At 50.3% G+C, this 17,287-nt stretch overlaps 7 protein-coding genes across 7 annotated transcripts; 3 read left to right on the top strand and 4 right to left on the bottom strand.

Moving 5' to 3' along the window:
- The first annotated feature begins 103 nt into the window (after window positions 1-103).
- On the top strand, window positions 104-2,554 carry rok1 (RNA-dependent ATPase ROK1). The gene has a single exon (XM_025654708.1). The coding sequence runs from the start codon at window positions 325-327 to the stop codon at window positions 2,503-2,505; it is 2,181 nt and encodes a 726-aa protein (XP_025518162.1). The 5' UTR covers window positions 104-324; the 3' UTR covers window positions 2,506-2,554.
- A 48-nt stretch (window positions 2,555-2,602) lies between these two features.
- BO85DRAFT_415382 (uncharacterized protein) lies at window positions 2,603-3,487 on the bottom strand (the record flags this gene model as incomplete). Its single annotated transcript, XM_025657687.1, has 2 exons — window positions 3,164-3,487; window positions 2,603-3,064 (listed from the first exon to the last, which is right to left on the bottom strand). Exons 1-2 carry the CDS (start codon window positions 3,362-3,364, stop codon window positions 2,603-2,605), a joined length of 663 nt encoding a protein of 220 aa, XP_025518163.1. The 5' UTR covers window positions 3,365-3,487.
- Window positions 3,488-4,420: 933 nt separating this feature from the next.
- Window positions 4,421-7,281, top strand: BO85DRAFT_221963 (ATP-binding protein). Its single transcript, XM_025654709.1, has 4 exons — window positions 4,421-4,550; window positions 4,643-6,028; window positions 6,078-6,934; window positions 6,994-7,281. Exons 1-4 carry the CDS (start codon window positions 4,520-4,522, stop codon window positions 7,084-7,086), a joined length of 2,367 nt encoding a protein of 788 aa, XP_025518164.1. The 5' UTR covers window positions 4,421-4,519; the 3' UTR covers window positions 7,087-7,281.
- On the bottom strand, window positions 7,213-8,881 carry BO85DRAFT_221971 (S-adenosylmethionine-dependent methyltransferase). The gene is made up of 3 exons (XM_025654710.1): window positions 8,663-8,881; window positions 8,333-8,593; window positions 7,213-8,242 (listed from the first exon to the last, which is right to left on the bottom strand). Exons 1-3 carry the CDS (start codon window positions 8,694-8,696, stop codon window positions 7,476-7,478), a joined length of 1,062 nt encoding a protein of 353 aa, XP_025518165.1. The 5' UTR covers window positions 8,697-8,881; the 3' UTR covers window positions 7,213-7,475.
- A 185-nt stretch (window positions 8,882-9,066) lies between these two features.
- On the bottom strand, window positions 9,067-9,920 carry BO85DRAFT_365889 (ESCRT-I subunit protein VPS28; the record flags this gene model as incomplete). The annotated part of the gene is made up of 3 exons (XM_025655759.1): window positions 9,067-9,471; window positions 9,537-9,773; window positions 9,831-9,920. 3 exons carry the CDS (start codon window positions 9,918-9,920, stop codon window positions 9,067-9,069), a joined length of 732 nt encoding a protein of 243 aa, XP_025518166.1.
- Window positions 9,921-10,076: 156 nt separating this feature from the next.
- BO85DRAFT_446792 (mRNA-binding ribosome synthesis protein NOC2) lies at window positions 10,077-12,679 on the top strand. Its single transcript, XM_025659578.1, has one exon. It carries the CDS (start codon window positions 10,164-10,166, stop codon window positions 12,543-12,545), a length of 2,382 nt encoding a protein of 793 aa, XP_025518167.1. The 5' UTR covers window positions 10,077-10,163; the 3' UTR covers window positions 12,546-12,679.
- Window positions 12,680-12,744: 65 nt separating this feature from the next.
- On the bottom strand, window positions 12,745-16,129 carry BO85DRAFT_222009 (putative potassium transporter). The gene is made up of 9 exons (XM_025654711.1): window positions 15,777-16,129; window positions 15,362-15,570; window positions 14,357-15,306; window positions 14,136-14,301; window positions 13,912-14,080; window positions 13,781-13,849; window positions 13,716-13,726; window positions 13,623-13,657; window positions 12,745-13,572 (listed from the first exon to the last, which is right to left on the bottom strand). The coding sequence occupies exons 1-9, from the start codon at window positions 15,781-15,783 to the stop codon at window positions 13,002-13,004; spliced, it is 2,187 nt and encodes a 728-aa protein (XP_025518168.1). The 5' UTR covers window positions 15,784-16,129; the 3' UTR covers window positions 12,745-13,001.
- Window positions 16,130-17,287: the final 1,158 nt, after the last annotated feature.

Consider the following 17,287-nt stretch of genomic DNA (forward strand, 5'->3'; position numbering starts at 1 on the left):
GAAGTAAGCACGAGGACTTCAAAGTCCGTTATTGATATACGTAGCTAATCCCATAAGACCAAGTGCACGAGCGTTAGACCAAGCAACTCAATATCTTGGGACTCGATGACTGAGAGCTTCGAGAATTATCCGTTTGATGGAGGTGAGGGTTGCTTGCCTCTGATTGGCCCGTGCGGTAAAGAATTTCAGCATCGAAACTTTTTCCTCATTAAGTCCGACTACTCGACAACCATCAATATCAAGCTCGCGATCGCTGGGACTCGGACGCTCGTGTCCACCTAATATACCTAGTCGCATGGACTGTTAGTTCATATATAACTAAAAATGGATGCGTTCAAGTTATTGACAAGGTCCACCAAGTTCAAGACTGGTAATACCCTGTCTTCGAACCTGCCTTCCAAAGGCAAGGCCGAGAACCCCCAGCTTTTCCGTGACGAAAAGCTTCTGGAGTCAAATGCTTCCGGGAAAAAGAGGAAGCGCACGCAAGCCGCAGGTGATTCGGATGCAGAAGATGGCAATGCTGGCGATCTAGATTTTTTCGGCTCAGGTAAACGGTCTGCGGCCAGCGCATCGGCGAAAAAGGATGAGGGTGGACCGTCTGAGCAGAAAGATGCATCTGATTCCGAAGGCGATGATTCGATGGATGAAGTCGAGCGCCGGACGATCCTGAACTCTCACAAGATCAAGGTCACTGATATGCGTGACTTTGAGGAAGTCCAACCCACTCAGCCTCAGAAAGAGGAATCTAAGAAGAAAAAGAAGAAGAGAAAGCAGCAGGAAGAGGAACCCGCTCAAACGCTCACTAAGAAAGAGCAGAAGAAAGCCCGGCGGTTGTTTCCGGAGCCCTTGGTTTCCTTCAAACAGCTGCGCACCAAGTACAACATTTCCCGACGACTCGCGGAAAACATTGCTGAGCAAGGCTTTACTGTCCCTACTGAAGTTCAACTAGGAAGTCTTCCTCTTTTGCTCGGAGACCAATCGGTGGCTCAGAAGTCGGGCACTGGGATGAGTATCGAACCTGATCTACTCGTCGTTGCGCCTACAGGAAGTGGCAAGACGCTATCATTCATGATTCCGGTGATCAACAAGATTGTCCGGCACCATCATGAAGAGCCGGAGGAACGGGGTATCTTGTCTGTTGTGATTGCTCCGACAAAGGAGCTTGCTAGCCAAATTGTCAACGAAGGCCGAAAGTTAGCTCTGGGAACCGGCGTGAAGATCACTCTGATGAAGAAGGGCATGCGTGTGGTAGAACGCGATGACGAAGACGATAGCAAAGACGTTCTGGATGAAGATGATTCGGAATCGTCGGGCTCTGAAGATGATGAAAAGGCTACAGCAAAGAACAGCAAAGGGAAGGCGCCCGTCACCAAGAGCGACATCCTCGTAACAACACCATTGCTTCTGGTTAACGCGCTCTCTGCAAACCGGACGAAACCATTGGCGACTCTCCCTCTGGTGAGGAATGTGGTTCTGGATGAGGCGGATGTTCTCCTGGACCCTCTGTTCCGCGACCAAACACTTGACATCTGGCGATCCTGCACGCATCCTGAGCTCCGAGCAAGTCTCTGGTCAGCGACGATGGGGTCGAATGTTGAAGACCTCGCTAAGTCAACGATCAAGGAACGGAAAGACACTCTAAGCGAGACCAAGTCTTATCCCCTGCTTCGTCTGGTGGTTGGCCTCAAGGACTCTGCCATTCCAAATATCAAGCACAAGCTGGTTTATGCTGCCACTGAGCAAGGAAAGCTGCTCGGTCTTCGTCAGCTCCTGCACCCCGCTGCAGCATCATCTACGGACATCCGTTTACGCCCACCTTTCTTGATCTTTACTCAGACAATTCCCAGAGCAGTTGCGTTACACTCAGAACTGCGCTACGATATTCCTCCCGAGGCGGGTGGCTCGTCACGTATAGCTGTTCTCCACTCTGAGCTATCAGACGGCCAACGTTCCGAGATCATGAAGCAGTTCCGAAAGGGTGAAATCTGGATCCTCGTCACCACAGATCTTTTGGCCCGTGGCGTTGACTTCAGAGGTATCAACGGGGTTGTCAACTACGATATCCCGAATTCCGCTGCCGTCTACGTCCATCGTGTTGGACGGACGGGCAGAGCTGGCCGTGAAGGTGGCATTGCAGTCACATACTACACCAAGGAGGACATTCCTTATGTCAAGAGCATCGCCAATGTAATTGACGTCAGCGAGAAGCTACGGGGCACAAATGAAGAGAAGTCGGTACAAAAGTGGCTGCTGGATGCTCTTCCGGACCTCAGCAAGAAGAAGAAGGAGGAGCTCAAGAAGCACGGCGTCAAGGCCAGGCAGACCCAAGGCACGAAGGACGACAAGAAGATGAGGATTAGTACCAAGAGTGGTTACGAGAGACGCCAGGAGAACAAGAAGAAGGCTCTCATCTCAGCCAGCCGCAACAGGAAATCTCAACCACAGTCAGGCGCAGACTCTGGCAGTGACGACGACAACCAGGGCTGGCAAGGACTTGAGGACTAGGCTCCTATGGATGTGGGTTGTGCTTAACCCGTTGGTGTTTCTGTACAAATATGAAAAGTCTACCTTACGATTCCCCAAACCAGCACTTCAATATAGATCACGAATTATCATTTTTTGTTTTTTGTACAGGCTGTTCAATCAAGTTCCGCTTCAATCGCAAGGGTTGGAAGTCATTATCCAATTTGCCCTGTTCCTCCAATACACGCTCCAGATCATCTCCATCGCGATCGTAGTAAAGCGCCCAACAGCCATCGTCTTCTTGCACTGCCACAAATTGTCTGTTCTCCTCCAGTGTCACCGTGGTCTCCTCATCCTCCCAATCCCACGGCCCAACAACATGATCGCAACTCGATGACCGGTTCCCATACTTCATTTCATGTGTGTTACTATCCGCGTATAGCCAACCCAACATCGGCGGGTTATCTGAAATGGTGGTCGCCAATCCAAATCCCCGCTTGAGGTGCTTCATATGGTCTGGCTCTGGGTACTCAATATAAAACGCTGCCGCGGTGTGCGCGGGGACTTTTCGCTTCGAGGGCACAGGATCATCGAGATAAACCTATTAGATTAACCTGAATCAGTCAGCTAATCAGACTCACTTGACATACAAAACAACAAAGAATAAGAACTATATCGCAGCGGAAACACTTGATCGTACCTTGAAGTCCCTCAGCACCACCCGTAACCCTTGAACCTCATCGTCAGGTTCCTCATTTGGTGGTGGTGCGACATCGATATTGAACTTTGCCATGCGTCGCTCATCATTCTTCCTCTCATTTGCTTTGCGCTGTTCACTCACCCCCATGGCCACGCCGGTGACAGTGGGGATGGCGGTAATTGCTAGGAGACCGATAACCATGTTGATTGCTAGGTTCTTTGCGCTTGTTGATTAGAAATTGAAGGTAGACAATTTGACTAATAGAGAAGCAGTATTTTGAGAGAGCTAAGCACTGAGCATCATATTTGTTTGTATTAAGTACAGGCGTAGATTCCAATATCACTTATCGCTGGTGGCGGTGCCGAGCGTCGTCATATGTCATCGGTGGCTGACCGGGTTCGCTGCCTGATTGATGCCTGGCTCATCGAAGGCTCCAGCAACTACTCTTTGTTGTCTCCACCCTCCGATCTATCCGTCTACATCCTATGCGCTTCCCTTTCGCAAGTCAACACGGAGAGATCATGACTCCTTTTCTTTGGAGCATCCTAGGAGAGGATTATAAAGTACGGCATGCGCTCTACCAATGTCTTGGTAGCCAATCATTCATAGGCATTTTCAGTGGCCTCCCAAATATGGACGCTGACTCGTGGGACGTACTGAGCCCGCGTTGTTATTGGCTATGAAGCAGTCCATACCATGTCGCAAGGGTTATGCGGCCGAACAGACCTGCTATTTGAGATTACTGAGTATTTGGTATACGGAGTGGAAGCTTTGAAGGTACTATTATGGAATCCCTTCCATCTCAAGGCCGACATGATTATCCGAATGCTATATTACAATGTTATGATTCGATCGCCATTGTGAATCAGTGTAAGCTCGCAGTTTGGTGTGAAGACTCAACCGTTGAAAGTGGTCGTGCTACCTACCATAGGTATGTGGCATTCAGGGTCGGGAATGCTGCAGAAATCAAGCAATGTCATTGCCTGGAGCTCTGGCGAGTCGGTCGTTGTTGGGCGAGACTTCGTGAGATACAACTAATTAACATTATAGTTTGAGCCAATTCAGCTCAATTACGGGCATGGTTTCGAAGCTATGCATATTTTGACAAGCCGATCCAAATTGCTTCAGGTACCGGCTGTCGCTGATACCGTCGCATGATTCATACGGATGTGATGCAGCAGCAAGGGGCAGCATTTACAAAATTGTCTAAAACAGGAATTAATCACCTCTCATAGTGACAGTCCTGCCATTCTCTCATATAAGTCTAGATAAGCCATCAAATATCCTTGGAATGAAGACCACCACCATGTGCAACTCTTCGCATCCGTCTGCGGCTCAAATGAGGACCTGATTGTGATGCCATCCACGATGGTCGATGAAGGTAGAGGTAAGCTTGAAGATTATACTCCCGCCTAGTGTAATCCTTGTTTATTCGTTTCTGTTGGCGTCTTGCGGTCCGCAACGATTAACATTACCAAGCACTGCACCGTCAGCATCCGTATGCTCTTCCCTCCTGGTTTGTAACTGAGAATGTCAGAACCAAGTCAGAGCATCGGACACCAATCCGTCTACGCCAAAGTAGTAACCTTAACTTCCAAAGAGATAAGGAAGTGGGTCCCTGTACGGATACTAATGGAGACGGTAGAAGCAAGAGTAGGATTGACGAGGACCAAACTGAAACCGCTGATGAGTATGTCTTTCAAAAGAAGCGATACGCAGAACTCTATGATCTTGCTGCTGCTGCTCTACTCAGCAAGACTTCGTTTCCCAAAGTGAAGCGAGGTGGCATATGGCCTTGCATGGCAGTGGAAGTTGAAAGTTCTGCCTGCGCTACAGTCATCATAGAACACCTAGCAGGAGATATGGGTGCATCCTGCATCTCGGCTGGGCCCGAGGATCTGTATAAGCTTGCTCGTGAATTCCATCAGCAAGACCAATCGGCTCAGCATCACGAAGACCGCTTTTTCTGTGCAGATCCTGTGTGTCAGAGAGAAAGTAGGCAATCATTATTCTCTAACGAGATGGTAGAGACTACAGACTCAGCTATCGGTCTCAGTGATGACCATAGCGACACTGATTACGCCATAGTCGAAGATAGAGATCAGATGATCAATTATTATTTCGGAGACGGAAAGAGCCTACGGAGTCAGTGCTCAATAGAGTCTATCTTGAATGCTCATTTGGCGAAGATTGAACGGAAGCCTTCGCCATCTGAGCCCCGGAGCACGGCCCCAAGACAAAGCGATCGAGTTATACTCCACCTTCGCAACTCATACGAGATTGATTGTATATCCTACGATGTCATTCAAAGTTTCAGGAATGCCGTCATGGAACGTTGGAAGAACAATGAGCTTGTATTGCTTATCATGAGCGATATGAACCATGACTCTCGACGGGAACTAAATATCACACCTTCTTTTATTGTTTGGTTCGATGACCCAAAGTCACTAAAACACAAGATCGCATCAGAAACAGAGAAGAAACAGCTCGAAATTGCGAGAAGAGCTAGAAAACTGAAAGGGTCCATACGAGAAAGGCTGCCCATAGGCTTCGCTTCCGAGTTACTCTCCGACGCCGTACACTTGGATATACCGGATACTTTGTTAACTGATTTCCACGATGATATGGACTACACGCTGATTGCTTGTCAAGTCTTGGGGCGGGTTTGCGTCAAAGGGGTACTGGAACTGAGTGACATACTCGAAGTCTTGCAGCGTAATAGTTGTGAGCAACCGCAGCCACCAGAACCCTCAAGAACTGAGCCTATGGAAGTTGAGGAGCCCAGCTTCTCCGAAACGGTTGAAGCAATTAGGAAGAGTTGCAACAAGTTCGAGCTAGGGCTCTCAGAATGCATCATCGACCCAGGTAAGGGCGTCTATGGCCAAAATTTGAACCCAGGCTAACCGGGTAGCAGAAACTCAGAAACACACCTACGACGATATTATTCTGGAGCAAAATGTGAAGGACCACATAAGACAATTGGTGCACTTGTCGAGAACCCAAATTGAGGATTCCTCGAAGACACCTCCGGAACAACCTAGACCTACAGGAGTCTTGATACATGGACCTCCTGGCACTGGGAAGACCCATCTAGCTCATGCAATTGCCAATGAGTCCAGAGCAGCCATGCTCCGGATCAAACCAGCAGACATCGTCAGTGATGTTGAGGGGAACGCAGAAAAAACAATCCATGCCGCATTCACACTAGCCAAAAAGCTATCACCTTGCATTTTGTTCATCGATGAAGCCGATGCCCTGTTTTATCGTCGCTCCGCTGACGACCAATCATGGCGACGAAGGGCCTTGGCCCAGTTCCTCCAGGAAATGGATGCTCTATCCCAGAGTGAAGACACACCCTTCGTCCTCTGCGCTACAAGCCGTCTGACAGATCTAGACGAAGGTTTCCTGCAGCGATTTCCCAACAAGGTTATGATAAAGCCCCCAGGCGAGGAAGAAAGACTCAAGATTTTGCAGACATTCCTCAAGGAATCAGAAATCGACCCTCAAGTCAGCCTAGAGGCCCTCGCACGTCAATCAGCCGGTCTATCTGGCTCAGAATTGCGGTCCCTCTGCGGACAAGCTGCGTTGCACTCTACTATGGATGATACATCCTCGCGGTCACCGGGTAGCGAAATCAAATCCCCGACCAAATCTCATCTTAAAGCCCAGCATTTCGCTGAGGCTCTTCGAGACATCAGACATAGTGTGTCGAGGGGTTCTCAGACCGACATAGAAGCACCCGCTCGGCTCGTCACTCGTAATAGTATGAAGGTATGTCCCGCCTAGCACTGAGATTCTCTGGTTTGATACTTATTTGGATTTATTTGTAGTCTAGTCAGAACGGAAGGAATGCGAGAAAAGCGACAGTTGAACCATGTATTTCAGAGTCCCCTGTATCAGACAACGAGACTGCTTTTCTTTAGCCGTGACAAAATAATGGGGATGCTTATATGTGGCAGGAGCTTGGCTAGATCAAACCATGGCGACTACTTTGGTTATAATCCCCAAATCTGTTCTGGAGACCTGCAAATGCGGGTTGGCACATCATTGAAGATAGGGTAATAGGGCATATTGCCCGAGTTGGCAGCCTCGCTCTGAACAATGCAATCAATCTACTATCTTTTCTATACCATTACTTTGCAAGCATTTCCAATTGAACATTGTTCCATGTATAACGGATCCGTGGCTCTATTCTAGCATGTTGACTATAGTTCTAAGCAATCAATCAGTCTACGTCTAGACTCTATCATCGTGTCTCGTTTTTCATCGTGACGTCGTGGATAATATCTTTCCCCACACTCTTCAGACCTCCCTAGAGCTTCTCGCTCCATCCCCATACCGACCACCAACACTTCACCTCCAACGCTCCCCCATCCGCCGACTCCCAATCGTCATAGCCTATCTCCTCACCCTCATCCACCACCGCCAGCCCCAACCGTCCCATCCGGTCCCGCAGCTCCTGCACCTGAGGCAGATACGCATCCCGGAGTGGCATTTCCAGCACAACACGGGCATCCAGCCCCCTACTCAGCCAATGAGTGATCGTGTCGACCAGCAACTTCGGGTGACTAGGTGAATACAACGGATCCGCAGCAAGGATGAGATCGTACTGCTCCTGTGCAGTGGGCAGCGGGTCCGGGGTATCAGTCCAATCAAGAACACCCGTCGTGACGACACCGCCTGTCCGATTGAGCAATTCAACGTTGAGAGCTGCGTTGTGGGCTAGGTTGGGCACAATGTCCGGGAGATCTGTGAGATGGATTGTGGCTGATGAGCCGCGCAGTGCGGCGAAGGAGAGGCCCACGAGTCCTGTTCCGGCGCCGAGTTCGAGGGCGCAAAGGGTCTTGTTGTTGTCTGGGCGGGGTTGCGGGGTGGTAGATGTGGTAGGGACGAGGTTGGGAGTTGATTCGAGAAGGTTGTGGAGGCGGCGGGAGAGGAGGTATGAGGAGACCCAGGTTTTCATGCCCAGGTTGTCGGCCGTTAAGGAGGGTTCGTGGAGGGTCAGTGTGAATTCTTCGCCTTCGAGTCCATCGGATGTGGTACTAGGGATGCTGAAGACTCGGGACATGGCGGGCATGGCTATTCGCTCGAAGAGCAAGACATCATGTTAGATGCGGCAAGACAATGGCGCGCAATAAGTACTACAAAAATAATATCAGTTCTGCGTACCGGTTCGACCGGAGCGCTCGCTGAGTCGGGCTGCAGCGGCGTCCCAGACGGCCTCCCGGAGCTCGTCAGTGTCGAGCCATGCCAGCGGGCTGGCAATGATAGATGTCAGATAGCGGGTCACTCCGGCTGGCTGCACAGTCCGGCTCTTTGTCGCTTCATGGGCTACGGGCCCGAAACTCCGCGGTTTGAGTGTTAGCAGGTCGAGGGCTTGGATGAGCTCCGTGCCGGAGGGTTTAGTATGGATCTGGGGGAGATCGAACACTGAAGCAGGCTTATCAGTACATTATCGCCCCGAGATGTTAGGGGAAAGTTCCGAGAGAGAAGACGTACCGTGGAGAGGCTCGTTGGGATCGGCGCTTATCATGGTGCAGAAGTTCTGAGGGCTGATTAGTCCGACTACGGGATGGTGGTAAGTCTATGCGGAGAACGAGAAATCGAGGCTCCAGTCTTATATCGGTGTGCCTGTGGCAAAATAAGATTGGGCGATTCTGGATGCAGGGCAGCAAAAAAAAAGTCGTGATTTCCCAAAGAGGAAAAGGCCGGCGGGGACTGTTCCGCGGATCGGATTCGCCGCCCCAAAGATGGGCCGAGATCGAGATAAGAGCATGGATCAATGGCAAACAAGAACAAGCAACTTTCTAAAGCAATAGAACTAATTTCGACTTTGGTATCGCACCCCAGACGCCAGAAACCATTCCCCACTAATACCAATGAATAACTCCTGCGAGGCAAGTTCAACCCAAAGTGGCCTTGAATCCTAGGTATGCTTGCTCAATGTCAAACGCCAACTCCCGGGCCTGGTCTTCACCGAGTTCCTCAGTTGCACGCATCTGATTCAATGTGATCAGCCACTGGATAATCTTGCCCCGGTTCTCGAAGTCGACATCGGTGACTTTATTGACGGACTGGATCACTTCCGACAGAAGCGGGTGCAGTGCGTCCTTGGACACCATGTTCAGCTTCAGTGCATCCAAAAAGGTGATGAAATTCTCGGTAGCCGTCAAAATTAAGCTACCGGATGCTCCTGCAGGTCCTGCTGCTGCTGGAGCCATGTTCGCGGCGGGTGTGCTGTGGGAGGCTTGTTCGACTGTCGCGGGGAGGCCGATACGGAGACGTTCAGTGGCGCGAGGGCATTCCAGCTACACAGGATCAAGCCAAATGGTCAGACTCCATCGTACAATAAGTTCACGATGTTGGTACTCACCTCCCAGGTACGTTTGAAGGTCTCTAGATCGACAAACTCGTTCGCAACAGTCTCATCACCCAAACTGGACTTGTATTGTTTCAAGAGCCGGGTACATGTCTCCGTGTACTCTGCTTCCGTAACCACATCTTTGATATAAGCCTTCTCCAGGCCATCCAAAGTCACGATAATACCGTAGATCTCAGCCAGCGACTCGTAGAGATCCCGCTCCGCCGCGCTGGAAGCTAGTTTTACTTCCTACCGCAACAGTTAGTCGGTGATCTAGGAACCCTCTTCATCCTCCAGGCGACTCACTTCATCAAGGTTGATAGACGCCGCCAACGCCGGGTTTGGCGTATAGCTATACGGCGTAGGGGCGTACGCCAACGGTCGCTGGGTATACATGATGGTGCGATGAGGGGAAGAGATGATTGGCATCATCGCGAGGGGAAGGGAAGGCGGTCACCATGACGGGGACCCACTCACCGCCCCATTCTGCCGCAGGATGTTTTTTTCGTCTCCAGATTTTTCTTGGGCGGAATTTCCGCGTGCTCGAAGTATCTCGACTGCCGTCGTGGTCCTTTATTCTACTTTTCCCACATATTTTATCCTATCCGTTCGGTCGGGTAGGCAAGCACCTCGGGCACAATGGCCGGATCTCAAAAGAAATCCACCAAGAAATTCGAAAAGAAGCACCTGAAGGACGTTCTCGAACGCCGGAAGGCCAATGCGAAGATCAAGCAGCGCAACCACCTCAAGGACAAGCGTAAGGCCGATAATGCCAAAGACCGCGCCAATCGAGAGGAGGCTACCGAGGAGAGCCCCGAGCAAGTTCAGAAGCAAAATGCTTTCGCCGATATGAACGTCGACGACTTCTTCGCGGGCGGATTCGATATCGCTGATTCTGCCGCGGAGTTGAAGAAAGCCCGGAAGAAGGATGTCACACCCAAGATTGGCAAGCGCAAGCGCTCCGATGAGCAGAAGGAGGAGGATGAGGTTTCTGCTGCTTCCAGCGCTGAGGAGGAAGGCGCTAGCGACGACGAGGAGGACGCCGCCTCTCAGTCCAGCGACGCCGATGACTTCGAAGCACACAAGGACCAACTCGAGGCGCTGAAGGAGAAGGACCCTGAATTCTACAAGTACCTAAAGGAAAACGATGCCGAGTTGCTCGAATTCGGTGACCACGGAGACCTTGCGGAAGTGGACGAGCTGAGCGAAGGAGAGGAAGAAGGACCGGCCAAGAAGAAGAAAAAGGCAGCCAAGGAGGAGGAAGAGGAGACGATTGACAATACCCTCACCATTGCGATGGTCAAGAAGTGGCAGAAGTTGATGGAGGAGCAGCACTCGGTCCGCGCGATGAGACAGGCCGTTCTTGCTTTCCGCGCTGCCGCTCATATCAACGACGACGCTCAAGAGCAGAAATACTCGATCTCCGACCCCGACGTGTATCACCAGGTCCTGGTGACAGCCCTCAGCACCATTCCTCGGGTTCTCGCTCACCACCTTCCCGTCAAGGAGACCGCCTCTGGCAAGATCAAGGTGTCTCTTGATTCGAAAAAGTTCAAGACTCTCACGCCGCTTATCAAGTCGCACACATCGTCCGTCCACGAGCTGCTCACCAACCTGTCCGATGAACAAACTCTGAAGCTCACCCTCTCCTCCATCGAGCCTATGCTTCCCTACCTCCTCCAGTTCAGAAAGCTACTCAAGGTTGTTATCAAGACCATTGTCGGCATCTGGGCGGACGTTGCTACTACCGAGGCCACACGCATCACGGCCTTCCTTATCCTCCGCCGTCTCATGGTCATCGGCGATGCCGGTATCAAGGAAACCGTCCTTAAGGCTTCCTACGAAGGTGTCGTCAAGGGTAGCCGCAACACAACCGTGCACACCCTCTCTGGCGTGAACCTCATGAAGAACTCCGCCGCAGAGCTCTGGGGCGTCGACCAGAACGTCTCCTACACAACAGGCTTCAACTTCATTCGTCAACTCGCCATGCACCTTCGCAGCAGTATCACCAACACGTCCAAGGAATCTTACAAGACCGTCTACAACTGGCAATACGTACACAGTCTGGACTTCTGGTCCCGCGTCCTTTCCCAACACTGCGACGGCCTCGCCGAAGCCAAGGCAGGCAAACAATCCGCCATGCGCCCCCTCATCTACCCCGTCGTGCAAATCACCATCGGTGCTATGCGCCTAATCCCCACAGCGCAGTACTTCCCTCTCCGCTTCCAACTCACCCGCTCCCTCCTCCGCCTCTCCCGCAGCACGGGCACCTACATCCCCCTCGCCTCCAGTCTCCTCGAAGTCCTCAACCTCTCTGAGATGCGCAAGCCCCCGAAATCCAGCACTCTGAGGCAACTCGACTTCAACACAGCCATCCGGGCACCGAAATCCTACCTCCGCACACGCGTCTACCAAGACGGCGTGGGCGAGCAAATCGCCGAACTCCTGTCCGAATTCTTCGTCCTCTGGACAAAACACATCGCCTTCCCGGAACTTTCTGTCCCCATTGTCGTCTCGCTGAAGCGCTGGCTGAAGCAGGCTAGCTCCCGGTCGGGAGGTAACAAGAACGCCAAGGTCAATCAGATGATCCTGCTGCTCGTGCAGAAGGTGGAGGCCAATGCACGCTTCATCGAGGAACGCAGATTGAGCGTCACTTACACGCCGAGAAACCGTGCTGAGGTGGAGACGTTCCTGAAGGATCTGGACTGGGAGGCCACGCCGCTGGGAGCTTTCGTTAAGTCTCAGCGGAAGTTGAGGGAGGAGAAGGCTAAGATTCTTGAGCAAGGTAGACGCGAGGACGAGAAGCGGAGGGCCCAGGAGAAGGAGGAAGCTGGGAAGGACGTCATTATGGATGATGTGATTAGTGAGAATGATGACAGTGATGAGGACGATGAGGACGAGGTGGAGGATGAGAGCGAGGCCGGTTCAGGCGATGACGGTAGTGAAGATGAGGAGGAAGAGGAAGAAGAGGAGGAGGATGAAGATGAGGAAGAGGTCGAGTTCGAAGAAGAGGAGGATTAAGCTGTTTAATCAGGCTCCTTTTGTACCCTTTTTTTTCTTTTCTTTTTTCACTGTCTTGTTATATATCAGTCGTAGCTTTATGGGATATATCTTGTCTGGTCTGCTGGTGTCAATATAAAAGTTAGAATACGTGTGTGGTCAAAGCCTTTTTCTTCGTATGTTACGCCGTACTGTATACCACTAACAAAAAACTACCAAGTGGACTGCAAGTGCTAGAACAGTTATATGTGCAGTAACTTTGATTGAACGCATACTGTATACTCTAGAAATCGAATGAAATCACAGAGAATCACAAAACAAAATCACAAACAGGATAATCACAAGAACAAATAACAACTCAGAATAAACAAAAAAGACACATAGCAACCAACCACACCACATCAAACTACACCCCTTTTGTAACATCACCTCCAACATGAATATTCATGAACCAAACCACTCAAAGTGAGCGAGCACTTAAACCGAACCGATAGGCATCTTATCACTCCCCCAAGCACGAGACTGCTCCCGTCTCATAGCAGCATCTTCCTCCTCGGCCCACTCAAGGGACTCATTCGGCAGCATAACAGCGCGATCAATAGCGACCGGAAGACCCCTGTGGCGACCGCGCAGCATAACAGCCGCCAAGATAAGTTTGCTGATGGTATGCCACGAGGAACAGAACGAGGCATTCGAACTCGGGAAGCCCACACTGATGCCGACGCAACCGTAGGCAGAGACGACCTCGAAAATGATGTTCAGGGTCGAATATGCCACGGGCATGCGGCTGTAATTGCCGGATTCTGCGATGGCAATGAGGAAGACCGCGAGGGCGATCCACCAAAGGTCATGGCTCAGTTGGGAGCGCAATTGCTGGTGGACGAAGTAACTGCGGGATGCTTCTGGGGTGGATGCATCTTGGCGTCCGAGCAGGTGGTGTCGGACCAGTTGGATGAACATGTTCGGAGAGGTTTTTTCTTCGGTCTCGTCGTCTGTGTTGTCGTGGGCGTAGATCCCGAGAGAGCGCTCTTCGTATACGTTTGTGTTTCTGTGTATGTTAGTGGTGGATTGGGAAGGAGAGGAACGGTTGTTACTGACCTCATGGTGACTAGCACTGGGTATGCTGATACATACTACACGCGGGGTTAGTCCGGTGATTTCGTTTTGGATACGGAGCAATGATTAACTGACCATCATGAGAACTGTGGGACGTTAGTATAGTTCTGGTCAAAATCTGGAGGAGATGAAATGCTTACCATATAGAACAAGTAGTCCTTGGCGGAGATTCGCAATCGTGACGACGTAGAAGCCGCCCGCTCGTACAGCTAGACAACAAAATGTATCAGATAAAACCATAACACAAAACGAAGTTGGGTTTAATACGAACCACAAGCCTGGAACAGTCCGTCTAGGACCCGATAGCCCGTCGGCAAGCTTTCGATCTCCTTGTTCCCGATTGAGAGGACTTCAAAGCCCGCCCAGTCAATCGCATTCAAGATGATAATGGTACCGAGCAAGTACCACGTATGTCTCCTTGGGAAGAGATTTGTATAAACCTACGCTTGAATTAGCGCGTGAAACAGTGCAGACACTTGATGATCGGTGGCATACTCTTCTGGGATGGTCAAGGATGAAGTCTAGGGTAACCTTCCAGGTCGCCCATGACGGCTTATCGGGGATCACGCATCTCATTGCCCAAATAATAAACCGCAAAAAGCATGGGTAGAGCGTGTTGCCAGATAGAATCAAGAATGCCATGGTAAGCAAAGGGTACGCACTATATAACGATCAGCATACTTTCAATCGTAACACACACACATGGGAGATCATACTTTGTCTGGAATGCAGTCATATTCGCATCCAAGAGCGACATGCCACTGTTCACAAATGCGGACACGGCAAAAAATGCGCCTGTCCAGAAAGGCGATAGGCCGTTTGCTCGAGGTATATCTGGATGACTCACTGCAATCCAGGTACCCATCCCAATGATACCACAAAGGAGGAACAGGACCCAGTAGAGGGCAACAATGACCAGCAGTAAGGAAACAGCTTTATACTCGACACCTCCCAGTCTCTCTCGCTCTTCAGGGGTAAGCCCATGAAACTGGGAGTTTCGTGCGATAGATCCTTTCGATCTGAAATACTTCTGTGTGCCCTTGATAAGGCCTTTGAGCGCAGGTAGGTCTGTTTCTTCATCATTATGAGCCATTATTGGCGCAGCATCTCGGGGGTGGTTATTCAAGTCAAGACGGGCCCCAACGCCTACCATGGGGAAAACGCGGTGGTGGTGATGGTGCTTCTGACGTGCCCTCATATGACTGAGGGTGACTTGATCATCGTCGACCCATTGAATTTGGTCGTCACTTCGTACGCTGTCGCAGTTTCCCGCAGGTGCAGCTCCGGCTGTCACCGCGTGCTTGACGTCAACAGTAGCACCGTCAAGTTTGGCCAGCTGATAGTGTTCCAAGATTGGTTCAAGTGAGGTCGATTGAGGCTGATGATCGTAGGCCTTCGTGTCGTCTCCTACCAGTTGTTGCCCTAAAGCTTCACGGGCACATTGAAGTGAAATGGCTTGATGCTCCACTTTATGGGCACGTCCATGTAGGATGCCTTGTTGCTCGAAAGCTTTACGCGCACGTTCAAGTGAGATGCCCTTGAATTTGGCTTGAAACGCGCCCATCCTGACGAAAAGCACCGTAATCGAGATGAGAATAGCATGGCCCAACAGTAAGAGTGCGAAGAGAATAGACTGTTGGAACGAATTCAGAGAAGAAAGGTCGACCTGTTACGGGTTACTTTACTAGCTCTGTCGGGAGAAGCAAACCGAAGCAACATACGGTATTCAATCCAGCACCCGTCATAGCACTGATACACAGAAATAGAGAGTCTGTGTATGAAACACTGCGCCGCGGGGTCGAGGAACCCCAGAATATGACGCTGCATATCAAGGACGTCGCAATAAAGTACACATAATGAAGTGTGAGAAAATTGAATGGCGGAAGCATGGCAATAATGCTTCGACTCAGAAGCTGCCGCCAGCCTCGAGCTAGGGATCCGTCATGTCAGTAACTGAGGACAACTAGTTTGCGGGATCTAAGATGGTGGATATAGTAGCGCCTCTCCTTTCTTACATGCTTCTGGCTGCTTTCGTAGCCATGATGATATGCAAGGGGTAAAGATCCAGGCCATTTTAGAGGATTACAGCGGGAAAGAAAAGGCACCTAGAAGGCATTCAAGCAAAGACGGACTTACAAGTCATGCTGGCAAGCTGCGACGCGCGCAAGATTTGTCAAGAAGATCAGGCGGCTGTGGGCGCGCACACCGCTAGCCACAAGGGTTTTGCAAAAATTTCTGAAGGGTTCTTAGACGTGTACGATAATTCATGTTTCGATTTCTGATCAGTCGTAGCATAAGCAGTCCAGTCAAGGTCACTGATGGTAAGATGACCTGAATGGTAAACGATATGAGTGGTAGAAGGCTGTGGTGTCGATGCAGTGCTACAGTAGATAGCAGTAAATAGTAGACGCAGGGTTTATCTTCGGCAAGGGTCGCGATAGTAGTAGCTTGGGGGGAAGGCAAAACAAAGTTCGGAATTTCCTAGTTTTTGATCAAATAGTCAAACTTGGAAAGATAAAATCGGCGAAAAAGCGTATGTTATTCCATTGCAGCGAACATTTCGACAATAAGACTCAGGTTGTTCAAAAGTTGTTGTGTTTGTAGGAAGGAAAGAGCGAAAAAGCCTGCGGCAAAGAAAAAACGGCTGGCGGCTTCGTGGGACGGCAACGTGATTAAGCACTGCGGGCCGAGATTGGATCTTCGCCTCCCGCTGGTTTCGGCTTCATTTCCCATCTCCCTGTAGGGCTCTTCTTCCTCCGGCTATCTTCATGGAAACGCTACCATACAAGGAGAAGAATTGACAACCTTACTGCCGTATGAATATATACGTATTCGAATGGTGACTGCTCATGATATTTCCAACACGATTGTTCACCGCTCTTCTCTGAGTTTGTTCATTGTTGCTTGTTTGCCACGGGTGCCAATGTTACCCTTTTTGAAAGCCCGGATAATAGGACTGTTGCAAACAGTGGCCTGGGTAGTTTGTGACATATGCATCATAAGTTCGGGATATCAGTCGTGGCCGGCAAACGAATCGGATTCTATCATCAGATTTTAAGCAGTTTTGGCCACGCCTCCTTTTCTATTGTCCTTGCCAGGGGTACCATGCACTTGATCTTCCGGCTTCTTTCGTCTCTTCAAAGTGTATAAAAACCTATGTTCAAAACATACATTAGTCGTGGGCTCCTTAGATTACATTATGAACATTCCATGCTCCTTCGAACCCAGGAGTTGGTGTAATGCCTTACAAGGCTGGGGATTTCGTGAACAGTGGATCCCACTACATATTTGAACCTAAGGCAGTGCACTCCTCATGTCAGTTCTAATCCTATATGATCGATATACTAACGAGATCCATACCACTTCTGATGCCTGAAGATGGTTATAACCCGGCTTGTTGACAGGTATCATTGTCGACTGGTCACTCATAACTAAAGGCATTTTGCAGAAAACTTGAATAGAGCTCCTGTGTGTACTCAGTAACGAGACCAAGTGCAGCCTCATCTACACGCAATAGATGTAGCTGTATATATACCAGACTCGACATGGTCCTAGCTCTGGAACAACATCTTTGAAAACGACAAATCCGCACGCGAGGGATTGTTGGAAGTGAGGGCTGACTACAGTCGAGAGTCTGTCCCAAACAG

The sequence above is a fragment of the Aspergillus piperis genome (assembly GCF_003184755.1).
Source record: "Aspergillus piperis CBS 112811 unplaced genomic scaffold BO85scaffold_4, whole genome shotgun sequence".
Taxonomy (NCBI): Eukaryota; Fungi; Ascomycota; class Eurotiomycetes; order Eurotiales; family Aspergillaceae; genus Aspergillus; species Aspergillus piperis.